This window comes from Anomaloglossus baeobatrachus, chromosome 1 (assembly GCF_048569485.1).
Source record: "Anomaloglossus baeobatrachus isolate aAnoBae1 chromosome 1, aAnoBae1.hap1, whole genome shotgun sequence".
NCBI classification, from domain to species: Eukaryota; Metazoa; Chordata; class Amphibia; order Anura; family Aromobatidae; genus Anomaloglossus; species Anomaloglossus baeobatrachus.
Genome location: NC_134353.1, coordinates 498,599,954 through 498,625,595, shown reverse-complemented (window position 1 = coordinate 498,625,595; position 25,642 = coordinate 498,599,954). Strand labels below are relative to the sequence as shown.

At 46.0% G+C, this 25,642-nt stretch overlaps 1 protein-coding gene across 3 annotated transcripts in view; it reads right to left on the bottom strand.

The window, feature by feature from the left end:
• Nucleotides 1-7,449: 7,449 nt before the first annotated feature.
• Nucleotides 7,450-25,642, bottom strand: part of GNE (glucosamine (UDP-N-acetyl)-2-epimerase/N-acetylmannosamine kinase) — a 125,364-nt gene continuing 107,171 nt past the window's right edge. For all 3 annotated transcript variants that reach the window (XM_075315661.1, XM_075315669.1, XM_075315678.1), the window contains exons 9-12: nucleotides 24,790-25,011; nucleotides 15,626-15,808; nucleotides 11,596-11,712; nucleotides 7,450-9,597 (exon numbers count right to left, since the gene is read on the bottom strand). In XM_075315661.1, coding sequence (XP_075171776.1) covers nucleotides 9,362-9,597; nucleotides 11,596-11,712; nucleotides 15,626-15,808; nucleotides 24,790-25,011 — 758 coding nt within the window. In that variant the 3' untranslated portion in view covers nucleotides 7,450-9,361. The remainder of the gene's footprint in view (nucleotides 9,598-11,595; nucleotides 11,713-15,625; nucleotides 15,809-24,789; nucleotides 25,012-25,642) is intronic.

Here is a 25,642-nt window from a genome sequence, read left to right as displayed (position 1 = left end):
TCTGTCACACAATCTCTAGTTATCTATTCCCCAGTACTTTACAAGGCCAGCTAGAACGCAGTTGTTGGTATGTTGATCATTCACCTGAGGGGCCTCAAGTAGTCCTGTAACATACCTTTTGGAAAGACTGCAGTTACTTATATATTTGGGCGGTCCCTTTCTCATTGAGACTTAGATGATGGAATACATATTCCAAAGCAGTTTACAATGCACCCATTGTAGCATTGGGCTTTACCCTCCTCTTCGTCAATTTCATTCTGCGGCCCTCAATTCAAGTTTTCAGAGGGCCTGCAGGTGTTAAGAAACCTGAGTTTGGTAAGGGCCTTGAGGTGGCCCAGTAATATACGTTTGGGAGCAACTGCTCTTACTTATACATTTGGGCAGTCCCTCCCCCATTGACTCAGATGATGGAATACATATTCCATAGCAGTTTACAATTCGCCCATTGTCATATTGGGCTTTACCCTCCTCCTCTTCTTTCCTGGTCCGGGACGTAAACATGTGTGTAAGCCAGAATAGCGAGCGCAGATTCTGTTTTGGAAGGCAGACAACAAGGTTTCTTCACATTTCTCAAGCCACAACAAATTTTCCATGACCACACAGTGTACTGTGGATACACAAAAGGCTGGCCCATCTAATCCTCAACCTGGTCCTCCTACCTTCCCCCATCATCAGTCACAGGAGACATATGACCACAAGCTTGGTTACTCTGAGGATCCGTTATGTATGTATCCTTTGGTTGGCTCTGACCTCTCACCATGCAGCATTGAAGAGGGACGTGAGGAGACGGTGTGTGTTGATGCACAAGTATTTGAGGACCTATAGTCAGAAGAAAGCCACTTTGAGGAATATGATTTACTGTCTCCAGAGGTGGAGGCTGATGATGATGAGACACAGTTGCCATCAGGTCAGCCTACAATCTCAACTGGGAAGGAGGATGAGATGGAAGACGAGGTGGTCAATGATGAGTCCACTGATCCGACTTGGACCATTCACATGCATAGCCAGCACAGCATCACAGAGGAAGATAGATATGTAGCACTAACACAGGCACCAAGGGGTAGTGGTTTGCCCAGAGTGAGAACTGAGTCAACTGTTCCAAAGAGCACCCCACTGTGGCTCAAGTCAGGGCAAGGGGGCGTTCAGCTGTTGTCTGGAAGCTTTTTTTCTGAAAGTCCTTCAGAGAAAAATATTGTAATCGGTAGCATCTGCCATACCAAGTTGAGTAGAGGCCAGGCCAAAGCCAACCTGAGCACCACCAGTTTGCAGAACCACATGGCAGCCAAATACACCATTAATCTAATATATAAAGCTGAATGTGTGTATATGTATGTGTGTATGTCCGGGATTAGCATCTGCACCGTTGCAGCTACAGGCACAAAATTTTGCACACTCACACTTCTGGACCCAGAGAGCGTCAAAGGCTATGTTTTGAGGGGAAATTTTAACCCAGCGCTTTACAGTTATTCGCCAAAAAACCTGCCTCCATTAAAGTGAATGGAGCTGGGAGCCACAGTGCAGCCATAACTTCAGAAGAATGCGCAGCCACGCCCTTATATGGAATGTTGGCATGTCACAATGCAGCCAGGGAAAGAAACAGACAGACAGGGAAAAAGTGAAAGAGAGAGACAGGTTAAGAGACAGACACAGAGAGGTAAAGAGACAGACACAGACAAAAGGAAACAGACAGACAGGGTAAGAGAGACAAAGACAGGTAAAGAGATAGATAGACAGTGAAAGAGATTGAGACAGAGACAGTCAGAGACAGACAGGGAAAGAGACAGACAAAGAGATAGAGAGAGAGATTATATACAGAGGGGGAGACAGACAGAGAATGGAAGAGAAACAGAGAGACAGTTACTATCCCAGGCGTTAATACATTCTATTTATACATTCTATCCCGGGAATGTTAATACATTCTATTTTGTTAACAACAGTTATTAACCCGGGCGAAGCCAGGTAATACAGCTAGTAAGAATAATAAAAATCTATCTCTATAACACCAACATATTCCGCAGTGCTTTACAATTCAGAGGCTCATATACAAGCAAGTTATAGAAAATACAATAAATGTAGCAAAAAAAGACAACCCTGCTCATGAAAGCTTACATCTATAATGAGGTGGGGGTGGACAAGGTACAGGTGCACTGCTCATTTCCAATGACAATCCAGCCATCTCAAAGAAATGGGGGATAGATAAAAGCTGCCTGAACCAGTCAGCCAATCTTTGAGATGCTTTTGGGTGCGGTGGAGTTTGATGGAGAGTTATGTTGTGAGAAGTCGTGGAGGGACTATGTGAATTTAATTCGATTAGGGAGTGTGGTAGGCCATCCTAAAAAGATGTGTTTTTAGAGAGCGTCTGAAGCTGAATAAGTTGTGGTTTGTCCTGGTTTCTTGGGTCAGAGCATTCCAGGGGATTGGTGCAGTTCGGGAGAAGTCTTGGATGCGGGAGTGGGAGGTTTGGATTAGTGTGGATGTTACTCGAAAGTCGTTTGTGGAGCGTAGAGAATAGGTAGGGTGATTGACAGAGATAAGGGTGGAGATGTAGACTGGTGCCGCAGTGTGGAGGAGCTTCGTGGGTGAGGACAAGCAATTTGAATTGGATCCTTGATATATGGGCAGCCAGTGTAATGACTGGCACAGAGCAGAAGCATCCAAGTAACAGTTAGCCAGATAGATGACCCTGGCTGTAGCATTAAGGATGGACTGTAGAGGACAGAGTATAGTTAGTGGGAGACCAATTAATAGAGAATTGCAGTAGTCAAGGCGGGTGTGGATCAGGGCCACGGTGAGGGTTTTAGTAGTTTCCATGGTAAGAAAGGGGCGAATTCTAGAGATGTTCTTTAGGTGTAAGCGACAGGAGTGGCGAAGAGATTGTATATAGGGGGTGAAGGAGAGATCGGTGTTGAGCATAACTCCCAGATAGCGAGCCTGCTGCCTAGGAGTTATCATGGTACCACACACAGAGAGGGGGAGGTTAGAAGATGGAGGGAATACACCAAGGTTACTTACTGATAGCCGTTTTTTCCAGAACCCATGACAGCACCACGTGATTATATGGGTGGAAGGGAAAACACCAAGGTTACTTACTGGTAGCTGGTTTTTCCAGAACGCATGACAGCACCCATATAATCACGTGGTGGTGTCATGGGTGAAGGGAAAAGAAGTAGTTCAGTTTTGGAAAATTAAGTTTCAAATAGAGAGCAGACATGTTGTTGGAAACTGCAGACAGACAGTAGGTGGACAGAACACCAGGGTACCAAATTTGTGTCTGCGGGTCAAACGACTGCCATGTCACCAGTGCTACGTCCTTCACAATCTGCAGTCCAGGAAGCATCCTGCCCACAAACGGATTACACAGACACAGCAAACATCAACCACTTCCTTGTCCCAGTGAAACGTCTAGTTGTGGGTGCCTGAGAGCTTGGGAAGGAAGAGTAAACCCAGCCACGCACCCGCAGGTACAACACACGTGTTAAACAATCTCAACCGTGCTCTGACCAACGCCGTAACCGGGAAGGTCCACCTAACAAACACGTAGACAAGTTGTTGTGGACAGGGACGATACATATCTGTCACGACAAACTGGATGAACCTGGTGGAGGCTGGGACAAAATCGCAAACTGGATCATCACACATACTACCCACGCCAAGAATAGTGGGCCCATCCTCTACCAGTGTTTCCGCCTCATCATATGCCACTTCCTATCTCCCCTCCTCTTTCCCCTGCTCCTCATCCCCTGCTGCCTTACCCTCCCCATCATTGCCAAGCAGGGAGCTGTGCAGCAGCGCATCATCAAATCAACAACACGCTCTGCTGAAGCTTAACTGTTTAGGTCAGAAACCACACACTGCAGCAGAGCAGTGACAAGGTACAAAAGTATATGATTTGTTCTGAGGAAGAAGCCATAAGGCTTTGAAACGCGTAGACAAAATCATTCTTTCTACATGGATCCTCCTTTCTACGGCAGCGCGGTTTATTAACCCTTTTCTCTCCATATTTAAACTGCATCTCCACGTGGGTTCTGCTGCAGATGTATTTACGCTATTACAGTGGTTGTTACTCTCACAACCACACCAGGTGAGTCTACCCTTACAACACCTTTGCTAACAGTGTCTTAGGATAAGACCCTATTTGCACTTATTGTCTCTTCCAGCCCTTTTAAACGATGGAGGTAGTGACGAACACTGCTTTAAATAACGTCCCTGCTCGGAAATCTGTCCATCTGAACGCTACACTGACTTACGCTACAGGCAGCCCTGAAAAGGGCTTTTTTCTGTTAAGAGGCCTACACTCTCCCAAGCAGCTGCTCGCTCTATTCCCTATGCTGATATAAAGCAGGCTTCGGACGCAATGCACGCAAAATGGCAGCGGAAGGACTTTTATAGGCCCTGACGCTGAGCGGACAGCCAATCACAGTAATGCCACAAACAAGATGGCTGCGGCATTACTGTGATTGGTTAAGAAGCCCAGCATGTGTATTGGCTGCAAATGAGGCGCCAAAACGGCTGGGTGGGACATCCGAATATAGTAAGGCACCATTACTTGCAATATAATGAATAGCCCGAATACCGTACTATTCTGCGAATAGCGAATAGTAATGAATACACTCGCTCATCACTAGTCTTATTGCATTTTTTTCCAGTATTGCAGCTGACAAAAGTGTTGCTGTCTATAGCAAAACAGCCATCGGCCAAATTGCAGGCTCAGTTCCCGAGTTTGTATCAAAATCAGGAGCGCCAACATATGACCTCCAGTACTTTATCATCGTAAGATGTTAAAGAAGTTTCTGGACAAATGACACTGATAAATTGTCTGTCGGATAGGATATTGATATCGGACTTGTGGGTGTCCAACTATCTAGCACCCCTGCTTACCAGCTGTAACAGCCGTCGCAACATCTGGCGAAAGACATTTATAGTTCAAATCCTACCAAGGACACCATCTGCAAAGAGTTTTTATGTTCTCCCCGTGTTTGCGTGGGTTGCCTCCATATTCTCCGGTTTCCTCCCAAACTCCAAAGACATACAGATAAGGAATTTAGTCTCGGAGCCCTAGTGGGGACAGTAATGATCATGTCTGCAAAAAGTGCTGTGGAATTAATAGCGCTATGTAGGGGAGTAAAATAAATGGATCTACACTGTACAGCTCTCTCCAATGAGTTACACTGCATTATCATTAAAGGGGTTTTCCAGACCGTGGCTAATCTTCAGGCACTGCTGAATATTGCAAGGTGTAGTTTACACTCTGTTAGGATTCAGCTCTGCTTGCCGGTTTGATCAGTCCTCGCATGATCGCTTATATGCACTTTCCATATTTGTGGTTACATTCTAACTTCTCTTCCTGCTTCTCTCAATGCTTTAACATTTAGAGATGGAGGAAGATGAGCTAGTCAGGATGTGTGCCAATCACTTATGAGTGATCATATAAAGACCTATCAAACCGGCAAGCAGAGCTGAATCCTAACAGTGTATCTTATAACTATAGCTTACAGCGTAACCGTAATTTTTATTTCATAAATGAATAGTGCACATGACAATAAGCAGCTTTGTAGTATATCTTATCAGACAAATCTGCTTTTTTCTCTACCAATATTGGTCATTATTATTATTTATTTATAGAGCACCATTGATTCCATGGTGCTGTACATGAGAGGGGGTTACATACAGAATACATCTACAAGTTACAATAGACAGACTAGTACAGAGGGAAGAGGGCCCTGCCCTTGCGGGCTTACATTCTAGAGTTTTGGGGAGGAGACAGTAGGTGGGGTGGCAGCTCCGCAGGGTGGTGGGGCGGCAGCTCCGCAGGGTGGTGGGGCGGCAGCTCCGCATTATCAATATCAATTATGAGATCAAATCTATATTTAGTACTTTTGCACTACTGAGGAGATCGCAGTTGTTCGTGATATTCTATGATGATGACAGGAGGGAGGAGCTAGAGGCAGAGGGAGGAGCTAGAGGCAGAGCTCCTCCCACTACTTCCTGTTCTACAGTATTTACAAACTCTTTTTGACGTGTTTCTCTACACTAAAGGCCCCTTTACATGCTGCGATCTCGCTAGTGAGATCGCTAGTGTGCGTACCCACCCCCGTCGGTTGTGTGTCATGGGCAAATCGCTGCCCGCGATGCACAACATCGCTCAAACTCGTCACACTTTTACCTGCCTAGCGACGTCGCTGTGACCGGCGAACTGCCTCCTTTCTAAGGGGGTGGTTCACTCGGCGTCACAGCGACATCACTAAGCGGGCGCCCATTCGAAGCGGAGGGGTGGAGATGAGCGGGACGAACATCCCGCCCACCTCGTTCATTCCTCATTGCGGGCGGCCGCAGGTAAGGTGAGGTTTCCTCGTTCATGCGGTGTCACAAATAGCAATGTGTGCTGCCGCAGGAACAACAAACAACCTGCGTCCTGCAACAGCAACGATATTTGGGAATGGAGGAGGGTGTCAACAATTAACGATTTTGCGACCTTTTTCGATTGCTCGTAGGTGTCACACGCAACGACATCGCTAACGAAGCCGGATGTGCGTCACTAATTCCGTGACCCCAACGACATCGCTTTAGCGAGGTCGCTGCGTGTAAATCGGCCTTAACTGTATCTTTTGGTCCAACATTCTGCATCAACATAATTTTATGAACTATCCATGAAATAAAATTGAAGTTTTTATTCTTAAGGCCCAGTCACACACAACGACTTACCAGCGATCCCGAAAACGATGCAACCTGATAGGGATCGCAGGTAAGTCGCTGGGAGGTCGCAGGTGAGATGTCACACAGTCAGATCTTACCAGCGATGCAGGAACAATACAGGTCGCAGTAGCAACCTGTATAACGATCTCAGCAGTCACTGTGACCCTGTCACTCAGCGTCAAACACAGCGATGTGTCCTGCCCAGCAGGACATCGCCTTTGAAGAAAATGACCTGGACCATTCAGCAACGACTAGCGATCTCACAGCAGGGGCCTGATCGCTGGTAAGTGTCACACATAACGAGATCGCTAACGGGATCGCTACTGCGTCACCAAAACGGTGACTCAGCTGCGATCTCGTTATGTGTGACAGTACCTTTACTTGGTGATTGTCCCTGGAGATCTTTTTCTTACTATACATTTCCTGGACGAGTGCGGCACCAGGTGCTGAGTGAGGATTCCTTCTGGTGCATTCAACAGGGTGAACTGACAGTCTTTTTTTTTTAAATTTGCTCTTCAGGGAGGAAGGAGACAATATTGGAAGTAGCAATCCTAAAAGTCAAAAGTGGCCCTTTAACAAGCCTTTTTATATGACCTAGTATGAAGCACACAACGGCATGGTGTCGCGCTTCCATCGTAAATGAATGTAACTGTACTGCATTTGTGCTGGATCCATCTTCCGGCAAAATACCGGAGATGTGAAACCAGTCTAAGCGGTTAAAAATGGACCACAACAGAAAATCACAGCACACAGAGCCACGTTTGGTTTTCTTTATTGTCATTTTGCTCTATAAAATAAGGATCAAAGTTTTTACAAGAACAATAAATATCTATTTAATAATAGTCAATGCATGAAGGTACTGTACAGTATCACAAAAGTGAAGGAGGAATGTACAGGAGAAGACAAGGAAACTCAAATGTGCCGTCCCAGCCATTATTACAGTCATTGGTACAATGTGCTACATTGGAATGTGGCAACATTAAAGCCATCATGTTAACATTCAAATCAATAAAAACAATAATACATATTGTACGTATACAATACTAGAAAAGAAAAAGGCTTGGTTTATCAACCCCAAGAAGGGTTAGCAATTAAGAGTTGAGCGGATTGCCAATAATCCGGGTCCGGCGGATTAGTGACGGGTTGACAAGGAAGTCCGAGATCCGATTCGGAATCCGGGCCAATATATGTCAATGAGGAGCAGAATCCGGGACTAGAGTGAGAGTGGAAAAAAAAAATAAAAAAAAAATTGCCGAATCCGGATCGTGCACCCGGAATCTCGCGTCCGGGTCGGACCCGGATCTACCGCTGAAACCGCGCGGATCCGGATTTTTCCAGTCCGAGTCCGCTCAACACTATTAGCAATGTCATACAAGGGACCACCACTTCATTGCTCTAATGCAACCTTGTAAAATATCCCAGATCTTTATCTTGCCAATTGGCTGTAACTAGCTACAAGCTCCACACAAACCCTATGTAGGTTACGTGTCCCCTCCACATTGGTCAGCATACATAACACTATAATGTAAAGTTTAGAGGCACTGGAGCATGGAAAAGAATATTGGTTGCAAAAGTAGAACTAACCCTTAAATATATTAGAACCCTAATTAACATTTGTACATTAAATATTATAAACCTTGGGTATGTGGTTACTACTTACACTAAATTACAAAATTAACATGAAAAGTTGATTTTTCCAAACTACAGTTTTGAAGTGTTATTCCAGTCCTTGAGGTAAACATTGGTATATCTCAACCACATTTTTTTGCGATATCCTAGGAGTGGATGGAGGTTTAGGTCACTTTAACAGTGCCGACTCTGGCACGGGAGATACCACAATGTAAATGGATTTTTTTCTCAAATACCATGCAAAAATGCCAGCAGATTTACAAGGTATTACATCAATGGCAATATATGATATGATATGTACAAATAACACCACAATTAAAATGCTAAAAATATGGATTAACAAGTCAGATGTAGACTTGTATTATAGAAGAATATCTTTGTTTTAGCTGTGGATTGTGTTTAGGAAAGAAAACTTCCCTACATGACAGTATTATACAGCAAAATACAAAAAACTTGATTATTACCCACTGAAACCCATTCTGATTGTGTCAAACGGTTGAAAATAGATTGAAAAACAAAGACCTTTACATAACAAAATACAATACAGAGTTGGGCAATTACCAGGGTGAAGATACTAGAAAAAGGTTCTTTTTTATCCTTCTTTAGACACTACCACCGTATTATAGCTCATAGTGAATGAGGCCGGTATGCAATACCAGACGCGGCCATGATTAAGAGTGGCGCTGAAAGATAAAAAGGACCCATTATTTTTTCGACTAATATACAAAGCCTTTAACATTCATGTGTGGCTGTTTCAAATGCCCTAAAACATATGGACTGTAACTCAAGTCAACTGAACCCACTGAATTCTTCTATGTGCAAAGGCTCCATTTTTACTTAACGGCGAAGGCAAACATTAATTTTCTTCTTAACAAACATTAGCAAGCTTTGCTAATGTACATGTAAAATAATGAAGACAATACAGGATTGAAAAAAATGGCATCAAAAGATACGCCAGCTTCACTTAGGCACAAATACGTGGCCTTGTAGTATTGGCACTCGCAGTGGAATTGTTACAATCACTTAGTCCATTGATGGCCTAGTATGTCCTACGTGTGGTATAGTCCAGCACCATACTCGCTGCTCCCAGGAGCGCAGGGTCAGATAAGTTTGATACCACGACGTTGACATCCTGGACGGAGGCCAAGCCTCGCTGCCGGATCACTTCTTTCACTGTATTTACATACTGGTTTGCTAGAACACCCGAAAGGATCACCAACGATGGGTTGATAGTGTGAAGGATGTTCACAATCCCTATACCAAGGGCTGTTCCAGCTGTTGGGGGAAAAAAGAAAGATTCAAAATTAACATGATGGCTTTACAATGCTGAAATATAAAATTCCTAAAGTGGTTGTTAAAGCCTGCAAATAATTACTTGGTAACAGCAGAGTAACTTTCAGAAACTCCCCAGCGCAGAAGCAATGTAATATTACATTGATAGATTAGGTTCACTACATGTGGAGTCGCTTTATGGTAGTTGACTTTGCGCTCAAAAGGGACTGAGTTCTCCCATAAAGGTATATGAACAGGGGACAAGACTATGAACGCGTTTGTCCTGGCATAGCTATTGATGACCTACTTACAGGATCATCAATAGAGCGGTGGTCGGTGGGGGCACTGGTTTCTGCTCCAACAATTGACAGATATGAGAGTCTGCTGATAAGTCTTTGGCTTTGTGATCTTTGTTTCTATGGTAAGAAATGTTACATCACATGAAAGCCTTGTATGTAATATAGGTTTTCAAAATGTTATGTTTGTTGCTTTTTGGCAAGTGTTCTATGCACGCGGGAAAATAACATGGTGAAGTCTAATGCAATATTCGCAGCAACTAAGAGTAGAGGAGAGATAAAATTCTTGTTTCTGCTAGGAAAGTCCACAAAAGATATTCATTGTGACATGTTGCAGACATTGGGGGATCAATGCTCTTCATATTTGTTGCTAAATTTAAAACGGCCATATCAGCATCAATGATGAGGAATGTCCTGGACGACCGAGAGTGGTGGTTGTTCCGGAGATCGTCGATGCTGTGCACAACTTGATACTGGAGAATCGACGAATTTCAGCTAAAGCAATAGCAGACATCATCGGGATTTCCCGTAAATGTGTGTGTCATTATCCATGAACATTTGGACATGAGGAAGCTATCTGCAAAGTGGGTCCCCAAATGTTTGACAACAGATCAGAGAAGCGTGCGAGTGAAAACGTCCCGGTCCATTTGTCTACGTTTCAGGACTGATAAGAACTTCCTGGACTGACTGGTCACTATGGATGAGACCTGGATTTATTTCTATCATCCTGAAAACAAGAAGCAGTCAAAAGAATGAAGGCACAGTGGTTCTCCTTGTCCAAAGATGTTCAGGGTGCAAAAGTCAGCCACTAAGGTGATGGTGTCTGTGTTCTGTGATAAGGAGGGCATGCTGATAGTGAACTACCTTCAAAAGTGTTCCACCATCAATGCAAGGTATTACATTGAACTTTTTGGCCAATTGAAGGCAGCTCTGAAGGCCAAAAGGTGCGGCAAGCTGTCCAAAGGAATCTTGTTCCTGCAAGACAACACCTCCGCTCACACTGCACAAGCGACGACGGCAAAACTGGGCTTCCGACTGGTTGACCACCTACCTTATTCACCAGATCTAGCTCCCTCCGATTATCATCTGTTTCCAAACCTGAAGAAACACCTCAAGAGTACCAAATTTCACACCATTTCTGATGCCATGGCTGCAACGGATGCTGGTTTGAGACACAACTGAAATCCTTCTTTTTGCTAAGCTTACAGAACTTGGAATACCGACGTAAGAAGTGTGAATCAGTGGAGAGTATATGGAATAATTGTAAAATTTCATCATCCTATCTCGTTTCTTTATGGGTAAAGCCAAAGACTTATCAGCAGCCCCTTGTAAAAAAACAAAACAAAAAAAAAACCACTACGAACTGAGCTGCTGAGCTCAACTTTCCAGCTGTCGCTGCCAGTCATTGCTGGCCACTGAAGTACAGCATAGATTCAAGAGAGAAGAAACTGCTCCAGTACTTAGCAGCAGCAAAAAGCAGCTGATGGGTGGGGTCGCTGGGTTTTGGACCCTCACAGATCTGCTATTGATGACCCATCAAATACCAATGCCAAGACAACCCCTTCAATATAGACATTAAATCAGTGGTGTGAGCATCAAGAGGTTAGATTGCTGAATCTGAGCAGCACAATGTATATGTATAGCAATGCAATGACAGGATAAGTGAGGGATACATGCAAAACAATCCTTGACTATTAGTTAATACCTGTCTTTAAAATACTGCTTGCTTTAGAGTTCCCCAGTTTGGCTGCTTGGATAAGATGGACAGCAGTAACACACTCATCATTCTTCAACGACATATCCTCTACTAATAGAAGATCCTCTGGATAACAAAGACAACAGGGTATTAAACATCACATAATACATAAAAGAACTTTATTCTTAAATTGTAACCAGTGTTTTAATTGTTTCTTCATAAATGAATAGTGGACATGAATATAAGTAGCTCTGTATTATATCTTATCAGAGAAATCTGCTTCTTTCTCTGCCAGAATTGATCAGTCATTATCAATATTCTCAGTATTCAGTGAAGACTTTCCCATTACTGAGAGGAGATGGTGGATATTAATTAGGAGATTCTATATAGATAGATGGGAGATGAGGGGCGGAGCTCTGCCTAGCTCCTCCCATCATACAATCTCATCAGTAACAACCGCCATCTCATTTATTGGAAAGTCTTTACTGAATACAGATGATACCTCAGAATTGAGAATATTGATAATGACTGATCAATTCTGGCAGAGAAAAAAGCAGATTTCTCTAATAAGATATATTAGTTACTTATTTTCATGTGCACTATTCATTTATGTAATTAAATGAGGGTTACGCTTTACAGAAACATTTCCATCAAAATGTTTATTCTCTAACAATATTGCAATCATTATATTATATAGCACTGTGTACTTACAATTGCTCATTTTGCCCATATACTGAGTTAATTCTGCTCTTTAATTAGGTCTTTAAAGTCACATAATTGGAAACAGACTAGCTGAATCCTTCTAAGGCTAGGTTCACATTTCCGTTGTTTTGCATCAGTCACATGCGTTGCTTGACGCATGTGACTGATGCGTTGTACAACGGATGACAAAGAACAGAAATCATTGTCGGACTCCGTTGTGTGCGGGGGGTGGAGTTCGGGGTGGGTGGAGCCGAGGAGGGCCGTGGCGCTGAGGACATCAGTGACGTGGGGACTGCAGGGCTGGGGACAGGTGAGTGTGTGTGTGTGTGTGTGTGTGTGTGTTTGTGTGTATACATGCGGCGTGCTGGAGGGGGCGGAGCCGGGCAGGGAAGTGTCGGCCTCCCTGCGTATCAAGGGTAAATATCGGGTAACTAAAAGCAAAGCACTTTTTGCTTGGTTACCAGATATTTACACTGGTTACCAGCGTACACCGCTTAGCGTTGGCTCTCTGCACACGTAACCAGTGTAAATATCAGGTAACTAACCAAAGCGCATTGCTTAGTAACCCGATGTGTATCCTGGTTACGTGTGCAGGGAGCCAGAGAGAGCATGTGCAGCGAAATTCTAATGATTGCGCTGCTCAAAAAACGTTACAGGCTGCGTTCCTTCCGCCCCACGGTCTGTTGTTCCACAACTAATCAGTCAGGCGGAGGGTGCAACGCAGCATCATCAGTCACAATCCACCACTCATACAAGTCTATGGGAACAACGGAATCCGCTAAACGGATTCCGTTGTTTACCAGAGCAGCGGATTGTGACTGATACAATTGAACGGAAGTGTGAACCTAGCCTAAGCTCTGTGTAGAAACATGAAGTACCTTCTCTGCATGAGTCATTATTGCAAAGTCCCTGGCAGGGGGCATGAGCGTGGGTCAACAGTTGAAGAGGGCAATGACTCATGCATGGAAAAGACACTTCCTGTTTCTTTATAGAACAGAGAAAAGAGAAGAATTAAAAAGGAACCTGTCAGGTGCAATATGCACCCAGAACCACGACCATTTCTGGGTGTATATTGCTAATCCCTGCCTAACCGTCCCTGGCATATATAAAGAGATCTTTAGAAAGAGTATTTTTTCAGATCTTTTACTGTATGCTAATGAACGCAGGGACTAGTCCCAAGGGCATTATATCCCCCAAGTAGTCCTCCCTCTTAGCATGTTAATACAACTACAGGGGTGTAATAGCATGCTATTCAATGTAGTATCACCGGCTGCGATGCGTGTACCTGTGTTCGCTGTGACCACTCTTCTGAATGTCCGGAATTTCCAGTCATGCGCAGTAGACCTCTCTGAAGCTGGGACGCATACACCCGGCTTCATACTGCGCATGACTGGAAGTGCCCGGCATTCAGAACTGCGGTCACAGCGCACACAGGTACACGCGTCACCGCTGGTGATGCTGAATTGAATAGTATGTTAGTACACCCCTGTGGGCGTGCTAACCTGCTAAGAGGGCGGACTAGTCGGGGGATATAACACCCTTGGGACTAGTCCACTCGCTTGTTAGTATAAAAGATCTTTAGAAATACTTTTTCTAAAGATCCCTTTATCTATGCTAGTGTATACAGGGACGGTTAGGCAGGGATTAGCAATATGTACCCAGAACTGCTCGTGGTACTGGGTGCATATTGCACCTGAGAGGTTCCCTTTAACGTCTTCGGCTGATTTTGCGCTTTCCGTTTTATTGTTTCGTCACCCTTCTTCCGAGAGCCGTAACTTTTTTTATTTTTCCGTCAATATAGCCATCTGAGGGCTTGTTTTTTTGCGGAGCGAGTTGTACTTTCAAATTAAACAATGAATTTTACCATATAGTGTACAGGAAAACGGCAAAAAAATTCCAAATGTGGAAAAATTGCAAAGAAAAAAAAATGCAATTGCATGACTGTTTTTGAGATATTTTATTTACTGTGTTCACTATATGGTAAAACTGATGTTTTGCTGTGATGTCTCAGGTTGGCACAAGTTCGTAGACACGAAACATGTATAGGTTTACTTTTATCTAAGGGGTTAAATGAAAATTAGAAGTTTTCCCAAAAAATGGCGCGCATTTTGCGCCATTTTTCACGACCTGTAGCGTTCTCATTCTCAGTGACAGTTATTTTTTGCGTCTCAAGCTGATATTTTAATGGTACAATGTTTGCGCAGATACTACGTTTTGATAGTCTGTTATTGCATTTTACGCAAAATTTGCGGCGACCAAAAAACGTAATTTTGGCTTTTGGAATGTTTTTGCCATTATTATTGTGGAAATACAGCACTGCCGTCCTTATAGTTGGTGCTTGGATAGGGTCCAACTCCGTAATCAATTTAGAAGATAATCCGGCAGTCAAGGTTTGTAGATGAATTCTATCTACAAACCTTGAGTGCTGGATTCTCTTCTTAATGGAATTTTTTTGCCGCTACGCTGTATACAGATCAGATTAATTGATGATAGATCAGGCATTTCTGAATGCTGCAATACCAAATGTGTGAATATTTTTTATTTTTTTAACCCTTTGATTTTCAATGGTGTGAAAGGGGGGTGATTTGAACTTTTAGTTTTTTTTATTTTTGTTTAATGTTTCAAAACTTTTTTTTTTATTTTACTAGTCCCCCTAGGGGACTATAAGGATCAGCAGTCTGATCGCTCATTCTTTTCTCCCAATCAGAGCAGCACCGCTCAGATCGAGAGAAATGATCATCTCTTGTAACCTGCAGTACCTGAGCTACAAAAGTCATCATGTGACCTTGTGCTATCATGACAACCATCGGATCCACGTGATCACGTCATGTGACTTCCAGTGGCGGGCGGTGAGTAAACCTTTACCGCGATCGCCATTAACATGGCGCTTTTACATTTTTACAGCACAAGTTAAGGGGTTAACAGGTACGGGTTGATAACCGTGCAAGGCACACATGTCAGCTGTACAAATCAGCTGACATGTGCGCGGATCTCCCCAGCAGCCGGTGGGGATTAACACTATGACCGCTAGGACGTAACTTTACTGCGCATGGTCATGAAGCGTTTAACTGAATAGAATGGCAAAATGTGCAATTGTAAATACAGTATGCCATATAATGTGATGATTGCAATATATTAAGTGAATAAAAACCTTGATGGGAGTGCTTCCTTAAACACTGTTGACAAAAATATGTCTGTAAGTTGACTGAAAACAGCACAGTTGACTGTATAGCAGCCAATGCAGGCTACATACAACATATTGCAGCTATGGTGGAAAGGCTGAGTTACACCGCCACCTAGTGACAACCATGCAATCTGCAAGAAGAAGGTCACATACCATCATGCAGTTTCTTTGCGTCTCTCTGCAAGGCAATTCCTGATGCATATGCTTCTATACAACCATGGCTGCCACACATACACTCTGGTCCATCAAAAGACACCATGATGTGTCCCAGCTCACCAGCACAAAACGAGCTGCCATGGATAAGCTCATTGTGATGGATCACTCCTCCTCCGATACCTAAAACACAGAAATTACACAGCTTTAAGATATCACTGCTCAATGATGACCATGTCTCTGGAAGAAATTGCAGCCAAGCAGCTCAATTCATCTGATACAATGTGTGTCACAGTGATTAGGGCTGTTCAAAAGACAATAATTAGTCCAATTTACAGCTAAGTGGGCACCTAATCAATACTCATGCAATAATTCATGTTTTACTACATCTTTGGATTTACCTCTCCTTTCCCCTATGGTCACAAACATCGCTCACATCATGCTCAATGTATAAAGGTGGGGAGACAGACGCCAGGCGCTGATTGGTCACAGGGCCAGCGTGTCATTACAATGTCGCGTGTGCCCTGGGAACCTGGCTTCAGACATTACTGGAATTGCAGCTACACCGGAAGTGAGTATAGGCTTATTTATTGGTACTGGGGCAAACAAGGGGAATGAGAAGGGGTTGTCCAAGCAGTGTACAACCCCTTTAAGCATTTGCTGCAGACATTTCTCTGCAAATAATGAAATGTTAAAAGGAAAAACGCAGCAAACAATATGCACATTTTTTATACTTTTTTCCCCCTTATGTTTTTATGCTTTTTCGGCCCATTCATTAGAATAAGTGAAAAGTGCTACAAAACCTCTGAGTACAAGGTCCAGACGGCACTCCTACCTGCTGTTTCCTCAATTTTTACATGTGATGGGGTTCTATCATCATTTACAGCACTGCGGGAGATTAGCTCTGCATAAAATAGTCCATAGTCCAGAGACTATAGTCTAATGCCTGCATTAGGAACCCTTTTGGCTGAGAGAACCATGAGCGACACATTTTAAAATGTAATTCTGTGAGAGCCACACTCACCAGGAGGGAGCGGCGGTGTTGGAGCGGCTCAGAGGGTTTTCTTGAAGTCAATCTCATCAACTGGGGGAGATTCAAAGCAGTCCGCCGGCTACTGCAGGCTTACCGCCATGACACCCCACGAGCCTGCAGTATCGCCGACCCTGCGCTACCACTTCTGCCCCGGAAAGCCATATGCGGTTTGCAAGACGCACCCTCATTTTTCCTCCAGTTTTGGGGGACAAAAGTGTCTTACAAACTGGAAAATACGGTATTTTTTTATATTAATGAGTCTGCGAGCCAGATGCAGCCATCAAATGAGCGACATCTGGCTCGCGAGCCCTAGGTTCCCGACCTCTTGTCTAAAGCAAAGATGTCAGTACAGACTGCAGGCGAATGATGCAAACTTAAAGCTCCACTCCAGAGATTTTTTTTTTTTATTTTACCGCTGGAGTGGTGCTTCCAATCTAAGGTCCTGGCCCCCAGTCTTTAACTCGCCCTCTGGGGTGTTAAAGACCCTCTATCACTGAAGCTTCCTTCAATCTCCGGCAGTTTGTCACCTGCCGAATCGTTTCATGGAGCACGCTTGGAGGTCACAGCTCAATGCAAGTGTTATAGGTTTGATAAAATCACAGTTTTAGCTACTGCTTAGCTTACAGTCCTCTAAATGCAGAGCTCTGTATAACTCCACTCACATCACCGATTGGCATCTTTCGGTGTACACTGTGCATAAGCAGAAAGTTGTCCATCCACGGTGGGGGGGGCATTTATATAGCGCTCATTCAAGAATATGGTGGACTACCTGGCAGCAGGTTTACAAGTACATCCAAAGATATCAAGACATCATAAAGATCCTTCTAAAAGAAGGGAATTTTGTTTACTTACCGTAAATTCCTTTTCTTCTAGCTCCAATTGGGAGACCCAGACAATTGGGTGTATAGCTATGCCTCCGGAGGCCACACAAAGTATTACACTAAAAGTGTAAAGCCCCTCCCCTTCTGCCTATACACCCCCCGTGCTCACGGGCTCCTCAGTTTTGGTGCAAAAGCAAGAAGGAGGAAAAAATTATAAATTGGTTTAAAGTAAATTCAATCCGAATGAATATCGGAGAACTGAAACCATTCAACATGAACAACATGTGTACACAAAAAACAGGGGCGGGTGCTGGGTCTCCCAATTGGAGCTAGAAGAAAAGGAATTTACGGTAAGTAAACAAAATTCCCTTCTTCTTTGTCGCTCCATTGGGAGACCCAGACAATTGGGACGTCCAAAAGCAGTCCCTGGGTGGGTAAAATAATACCTCGTAAGAGAGCCGTAAAACGGCCCTTTCCTACAGGTGGGCAACCGCCGCCTGAAGGACTCGCCTACCTAGGCTGGCATCTGCCGAAGCATAGGTATGCACCTGATAGTGTTTCGTGAAAGTGTGCAGGCTCGACCAGGTAGCCGCCTGACACACCTGCTGAGCCGTAGCCTGGTGCCGCAAAGCCCAGGACGCACCCACGGCCCTGGTAGAATGGGCCTTCAGCCCTGAGGGAACCGGAAGCCCCGAGGAACGATAAGCCTCGAGAATTGGTTCCTTGATCCACCGAGCCAGGGTTGATTTGGAAGCTTGTGTCCCTTTACGCTGGCCAGCGACAAGGACAAAGAGTGCATCCGAGCGGCGCAGGGGCGCCGTACGAGAAATGTAGAATCTGAGTGCTCTCACCAGATCTAACAAGTGCAAATCCTTTTCACATTGGTGAACTGGATGAGGACAAAAAGAGGGTAAGGAGATATCCTGATTGAGATGAAAGGGGGATACCACCTTAGGGAGAAAGTCCAGAACCGGACGCAGAACCACCTTGTCCTGGTGAAACACCAGGAAGGGGGCTTTGCATGACAGTGCTGCTAGCTCAGACACTCTCCGAAGTGAAGTGACTGCTACTAGGAAAACCACCTTCTGCGAAAGGCGTGAGAGAGAGATATCCCTCATTGGCTCGAACGGTGGTTTCTGAAGAACCATCAGCACCCTGTTCAGATCCCAGGGTTCTAACGGACGCTTGTAAGGAGGGACGATGTGACAAACCCCCTGCAGGAACGTGCGTACCTGTGGAAGTCTGGCTAGGCGCTTCTGAAAAAACACAGAGAGCGCAGAGACTTGTCCCTTAAGGGAGCCGAGCGACAAACCCTTTTCAAATCCGGATTGAAGGAAGGACAGAAAAGTGGGCAAGGTAAACGGCCAGGGAGAAACACCCTGAGCAGAGCACCATGACAGGAATATTTTCCACGTCCTGTGGTAGATCTTGGCGGACGTTGGTTTCCTAGCCTGTCTCATAGTGGCAATGACCTCTTGAGATAATCCTGAAGACGCTAGGATCCAGGACTCAATGGCCACACAGTCAGGTTGAGGGCCGCAGAATTCAGATGGAAAAACGGCCCTTGAGACAGCAAGTCTGGTCGGTCTGGTAGCGCCCACGGTTGGCCGACCGTGAGATGCCACAGATCCGGGTACCACGACCTCCTCGGCCAGTCTGGAGCGACGAGGATGGCGCGGCGGCAGTCGGCCCTGATCTTGCGTAACACTCTGGGCAACAGTGCCAGAGGAGGAAACACATAAGGGAGTTGAAACTGCGACCAATCCTGAACTAAGGCGTCTGCCGCCAGAGCTCTGTGATCTTGAGACCGTGCCACGAATGTCGGGACCTTGTTGTTGTGCCGGGACGCCATTAGGTCGACGTCCGGCATGCCCCAGCGGCAACAGATCTCCTGAAACACGTCCGGGTGAAGGGACCATTCCCCTGCGTCCATGCCCTGGCGACTGAGAAAGTCTGCTTCCCAGTTTTCTACGCCCGGGATGTGAACTGCGGATATGGTGGAGGCTGTGGCTTCCACCCACAGCAGAATCCGCCGAACTTCCTGGAAGGCTTGCCGACTGCGTGTCCCACCTTGGTAGTTGATGTATGCCACCGCTGTGGAGTTGTCCGACTGAATTCGGATCTGTTTGCCTTCCAGCCATGGCTGGAACGCCTTTAGGGCAAGATACACTGCCCTTATCTCCAGAACATTGACCTGAAGGGAGGACTCTGTCTGAGTCCAAGTCCCCTGAGCCCTGTGGTGGAGGAAGACTGCTCCCCACCCTGACAGACTCGCGTCCGTCGTGACCACCGCCCAGGATGGGGGCAGGAAGGATTTCCCCTTCGACAGAGAAGTGGGGAGGAGCCACCACTGAAGGGAAGCTTTGGCTGCCCGAGAAAGGGAGACGTTCCTGTCGAGGGACGTCGACTTCCTGTCCCATTTGCGGAGAATGTCCCATTGAAGTGGGCGCAGATGAAACTGCGCAAAAGGAACTGCCTCCATTGCTGCCACCATCTTCCCTAGGAAGTGCATGAGGCGCCTCAGGGTGTGTGACTGACCATGAAGGAGAGATTGCACCCCTGTCTGTAGTGAACGCTGTTTGTTCAGCGGAAGCTTCACTATCGCTGAGAGAGTATGAATCTCCATGCCAAGATATGTCAGTGATTGGGCCGGTGTCAGATTTGACTTTGGAAAATTGATGATCCACCCGAAACTCTGGAGAGTTTCCAGAGCAATGTTCAGGCTGTGTTGGCATGCCCCTTGAGAGGGTGCCTTGACAAGGAGATCGTCTAAGTAAGGGATCACCGAGTGTCCCTGAGAGTGTAGGATTGCCACCACTGTTGCCATGACCTTGGTGAAGACCCGTGGGGCTGTCGCCAGGCCAAAAGGCAGTGCCACGAACTGAAGGTGTTCGTCCCCTATGGCGAAGCGCAGGAAGCGCTGATGCTCTGGTGCAATCGGTACGTGGAGATAAGCATCTTTGATGTCTATTGATGCCAGGAAATCTCCTTGGGACATTGAGGCGATGACGGAGCGGAGAGATTCCATCCGGAACCGCCTGGTTTTCACATGCTTGTTGAGCAGTTTTAGGTCCAGAACGGGACGGAAGGATCCGTCCTTTTTTGGCACCACGAACAAGTTGGAGTAAAAACCGTGACCCCGTTGCTGAAGAGGAACAGGGATCACCACTCCTTCCGCCTTCAGGGTGCCCACCGCCTGCATGAGAGCCTCGGCTCTGTCGGGGGGCGGAGATGTTCTGAAGAAACGAGTCGGAGGACGAGAGCTGAACTCTATCCTGTAACCGTGAGATAGAATGTCTCTCACCCATCGGTCTTTTACTTGTGGCAGCCAGGCGTCGCAAAAGCGGGAGAGCCTGCCACCGACCGAGGATGCGGTTTGAGGAGGCCGAAAGTCATGAGGAGGCCGCTTTGGGAGCGGTTCCTCCGGCGGTCTTTTTAGGACGTGACTTAGACCGCCATGCATCGGAGTTCCTCTGATCTTTCTGAGGCCTTTTGGACGAGGAAAATTGAGACCTGCCCGCGGTCCGAAAGGACCGAAACCTCGATTGTACCTTCCGTGGTTGAGGTCTGTTTGGTTTGGACTGGGGTAAGGATGAATCCTTTCCCTTGGATTGTTTAATGATTTCATCCAATCGCTCACCAAACAAGCGGTCGCCAGACAATGGCAAACCGGTTAAGAACTTTTTGGAAGCAGAGTCTGCCTTCCATTCACGTAGCCACATGGCCCTGCGGAGTACCACCGAATTGGCGGATGCCACCGCCGTACGGCTCGCCGAGTCCAGGATAGCATTAATGGCGTAGGACGCAAACGCCGACGCCTGATTGGTTAAGGACACCACTTGCGGGGCAGATGTACGTGTTACTGCATGAATCTGCGCCTGACAAGCTGAGATAGCTTGGAGCGCCCATACGGCTGCGAATGCTGGAGCAAAAGACGCGCCTATAGCTTCATAGATGGATTTCAACCATAGTTCCATCTGTCTGTCAGTGGCATCTTTGAGTGAAGCCCCATCTTCCACTGCAACTATGGATCTAGCCGCCAGTCTGGAGATTGGAGGATCCACCTTAGGACACTGAGTCCAGCCCTTGACAACCTCGGGGGGGAAGGGATAACGAGTGTCCTTAAGGCGCTTGGAAAAACGCTTGTCTGGACAGTCTTGGTTTTTCTGGATTGCCTCTCTGAAGTCAGAGTGATCCAGAAACATATTTAATGTACGCTTTGGAAACCTGAAACGGAATTTCTCCTGAGAAGCAGACTCCTCAATTGGAGGAGCTGGGGGAGAAATATCCAACACCTGATTGATGGTCGCTATAAGGTCATTCACTACTGCGTCACCTTCAGGTGTATCTAGGTTGAGAGCGGCTTCAGGATCAGAATCCTGATCTGATACCTCCGCTTCATCCTCCAGAGAGTCCCCCTGCTGGGACCCTGAACAGTGTGATGAAGTGGAGGGAATTTCCAAGCGACCCCGCTTGGGCGGCCTGGGACTGCGGTCCGTGTCAGAGACCTCACCCTGGGACCTATGGGTTACCCCAGGGGCACTTTGCTGTTCCAATTGAGGGGGACCAGGGGTCAAGGATTGGATAGAGCCCGGGGCCTGAATCACCGGTCTGGACTGCAATGCTTCCAGTATTTTAGCAGACCATTTATCCATACTCTCAGACAGTTTGTCAGCAAAGGCTGCAAACTCCGTCCCGGTCACCTGGACAGTGGTAGCAGGTGGTTCCACCTGGGCCACCAGTCGCAGAGGCTCCGGCTGAGTAAGTGCCACAGGGGCCGAGCATTGCACACAATGAGGGTCAGTGGAACCTGCCGGTAGTACAGCTGTACATGAGGTACAGGTTGCAAAGTACGCCTGTGCTTTGGCACCCTTGCTTTTTGCGGATGACATGTTGTCTACTCTGAGAACAACCAGGAGGGTATATAGCCAAAAATCAACAGAGCGACCGTACAGTGAAAATGTATAGCCTAGATAATATATATATATACATATATACATATATATATATATATATACACACACATACATACATATATACATATATATATACATATACATATATACACACATACACACATACACACATACACACATACACACATACACACATACACACATACACACATACACACATACACACATACACACATACACACATACACACATACACACATACACACATACACACATACACACATACACACATACACACATACACACATACATACATACATACATACATACATACATACATACATACATACATACATGGGGCCAGCACCACAGGTGCTGCTTACCGACTGCTCAGAGCGGTTGTGTGATCACCAGATTCCCTGCCTGGGTCTCCCTGTGTTGTCTCTCCTCCCCAGCGTCTGAATCGCTGACAGGAATGGCTGCCGGCGTTCTGTGGGGAGGAGGGGACCGTGGGCGTGCCCAAGAAAAGTGCGGGAATCCAGTGCCCCACTGTACTGAGTGAGGAGGGAGGAGGATACTAATGTATGCTCCAGCCCTCAGCGCTGACGATCCGTGCAGCGTCCCGCCCTTCCCCTGACTGGCAGGCCTGTGGGCGGGAATATACGACACTAGGCTGCAGAAGCCGGGGACTAAAGTTATAAGCGCGGCCGCGCGGTAGTCCCCGGCGCACTAACACACCCAGCAGTGCTGCAGTGTGTATGGCACAAGCGCTCCATGCGTGGTAGTCCCCGGCGCACTAACACACCCAGCAGTGCTGCAATGTGTATGGCACAAGCGCTCCATGCGCGGTAGTCCCCGGCGCACTAACACACCCAGCAGTGCTGTAATGTGTATGGCACCAGCGCTCCATGCGCGGTCCCCACGGGGACACAGAGTACCTCATAGTAGCAGGGCCTTGTCCCTGACGATACCCAGCTCCTATCCTGCAGATTCCCAGGGGCTGCGGAGGGAGCACGGTCCCAGTGCCTGGAGACCGATCCGGAACCCACTTCACCCAGAGCCCATTAAGGGATGGGGAAGGAAAACAGCATGTGGCTCCTGCCTGTGTACCCGCAATGGGTACCTCAACCTTAACAACACCGCCGACAAAGTGGGGTGAGAAGGGAGCATGCTGGGGGCCCTGTTATGGGCCCTCTTTTCTTCCATCCGACCTAGTCAGCAGCTGCTGCTGACTAAGTTGTGGAGCTTATGCGTGGATGTCTGCCTCCTTCGTACAAAGCATAAAAACTGAGGAGCCCGTGAGCACGGGGGGTGTATAGGCAGAAGGGGAGGGGCTTTACACTTTTAGTGTAATACTTTGTGTGGCCTCCGGAGGCATAGCTATACACCCAATTGTCTGGGTCTCCCAATGGAGCGACAAAGAAATACAGTCTTTATTCCAAAATCTTTAAGACATCATAGCAGTCAAAATACAAAAATAGAGCGATGTGTTGGCCAAATGGCCTTCCTCATCAAGCCGGTGACAGCAAGGCCGTTTGCCCGAAACCTTGCTCTATTTTTGTATTCTCACGGCTGTTATTTTTTAGACAATTTGGAATAAAGACTTTTTTTACAAGGATATTTACAAGATGCCATGGATGTTTTCGGATTTGCTGACGTTTTTAGACCTGGTGGGGAGCCCTACCGACTAGCACATATTCAATGGTGAATTCAATACTGGACTGAGCAGGTTTACTAGTCCTCTACTGATAATGTCTGCTGATAAACATTGATTTTATGATTTCTACAGCAAGCAGCCCAGTAACTAATACATTGATGGAATCAGTGTCTCTGCCCCTACATTATGTTGCTCTCAGATTAGGCGTTAAAAACCTGGTGACAATCTCTATTTAAAATTTGTTTTCGGTGAATATAAAAACTTTCTCATAGGGGAAGCCAGTTAGTTTTCCATAAAACTTTATGTGCACTGTCATTTCAGGTGAATTTGTAAAAAAATGCCTCTCACCCTCTAGCTTCTTCCTTCTGCTCATAGAATCTTATGGGCACCAACTGCCAACCAAACTGATGGTTCATGTGTGATCATGAAAACTGGGCTCCATGTAAGTGGAGCAGCACCATTGCTCTTTTCATTCTCTTGGAGGCTGCCAGAGATGGCCAAGTAGAGCATTCTGCCATCTCCAGTAGTCCTACAGACTATGAATGGAGCAGAGGTGAGCACACTTGACACTTTATTTAGGTCAGTGGATGTCCCAACAATCAGAGACCATTGATCAGCAGGTTATCACCTATCCCATGGATAGGCAATAACCTGATACCTTGATAAAAGCCCTATAAGACGCATATAGAAGACACAAGGCACGTCCATTGTCTTTTCTGAAGCTCTTTGATGCATACCTGTCCCAGTTATAACAGTGATAAAGTCTCCTACTCCTTTTCCTTGGCCAAACTTCCTCTCTGCAAGAGCAGCACAATTCCCATCGTTATCCACCCACACTGGCAGGTGAAGGGTGTCTGATAAAGGAGTTCGCAGGTCAACTGAGCTCCATTCTTGAATCAACTTTGTAGAATGAAGAACCACACCGTCATGTGGATTTACACGTCCACCAGTGGAGATCCCTAAAGGAGATGAAAACGTACTTGTTATATATAGTACCCTGGTTATCATTAACCTCTTCCTGCTGAGGACAATTTCTGTCTTTTTAGTTTTTTCCTCTCCTAATTCCAAGAGCCATCATTTCTTGATTGTTCTGTCCACATATACGTGTGAGGGCTTGTTTTTTTGAGGGACGGCTTGAACTTTAGAATTACACCATTCAAGTTATCATGTGGGATATTGGAAAGAGGGGAAAAAATTCCAAGTGTGGCAAAAAAAAAGAGAATTTTGTTTACTTACCGTAAATTCTTTTTCTTATAGTTCCGACATGGGAGACCCAGACCATGGGTGTATAGCTTCTGCCTCCGGAGGACACACAAAGTACTACACTCAAACGTGTAGCTCCTCCCTCCGGGCTATATACACCCCCTGGATAACAATCTAACCAGTTCAGTGCAAAAGCTGAAGGAGGACATCCACCCATAAGTAGAGATAGAGTAAAACTCGGAAAAACCGGAACCTCTGTCTACAACAACAGCCGGTGAAACACACGGAACAAGAACTGCCAACAGGCAACAGGGAGGGTGCTGGGTCTCCCATGTCGGAACTATAAGAAAAAGAATTTACGGTAAGTAAACAAAATTCTCTTTTTCT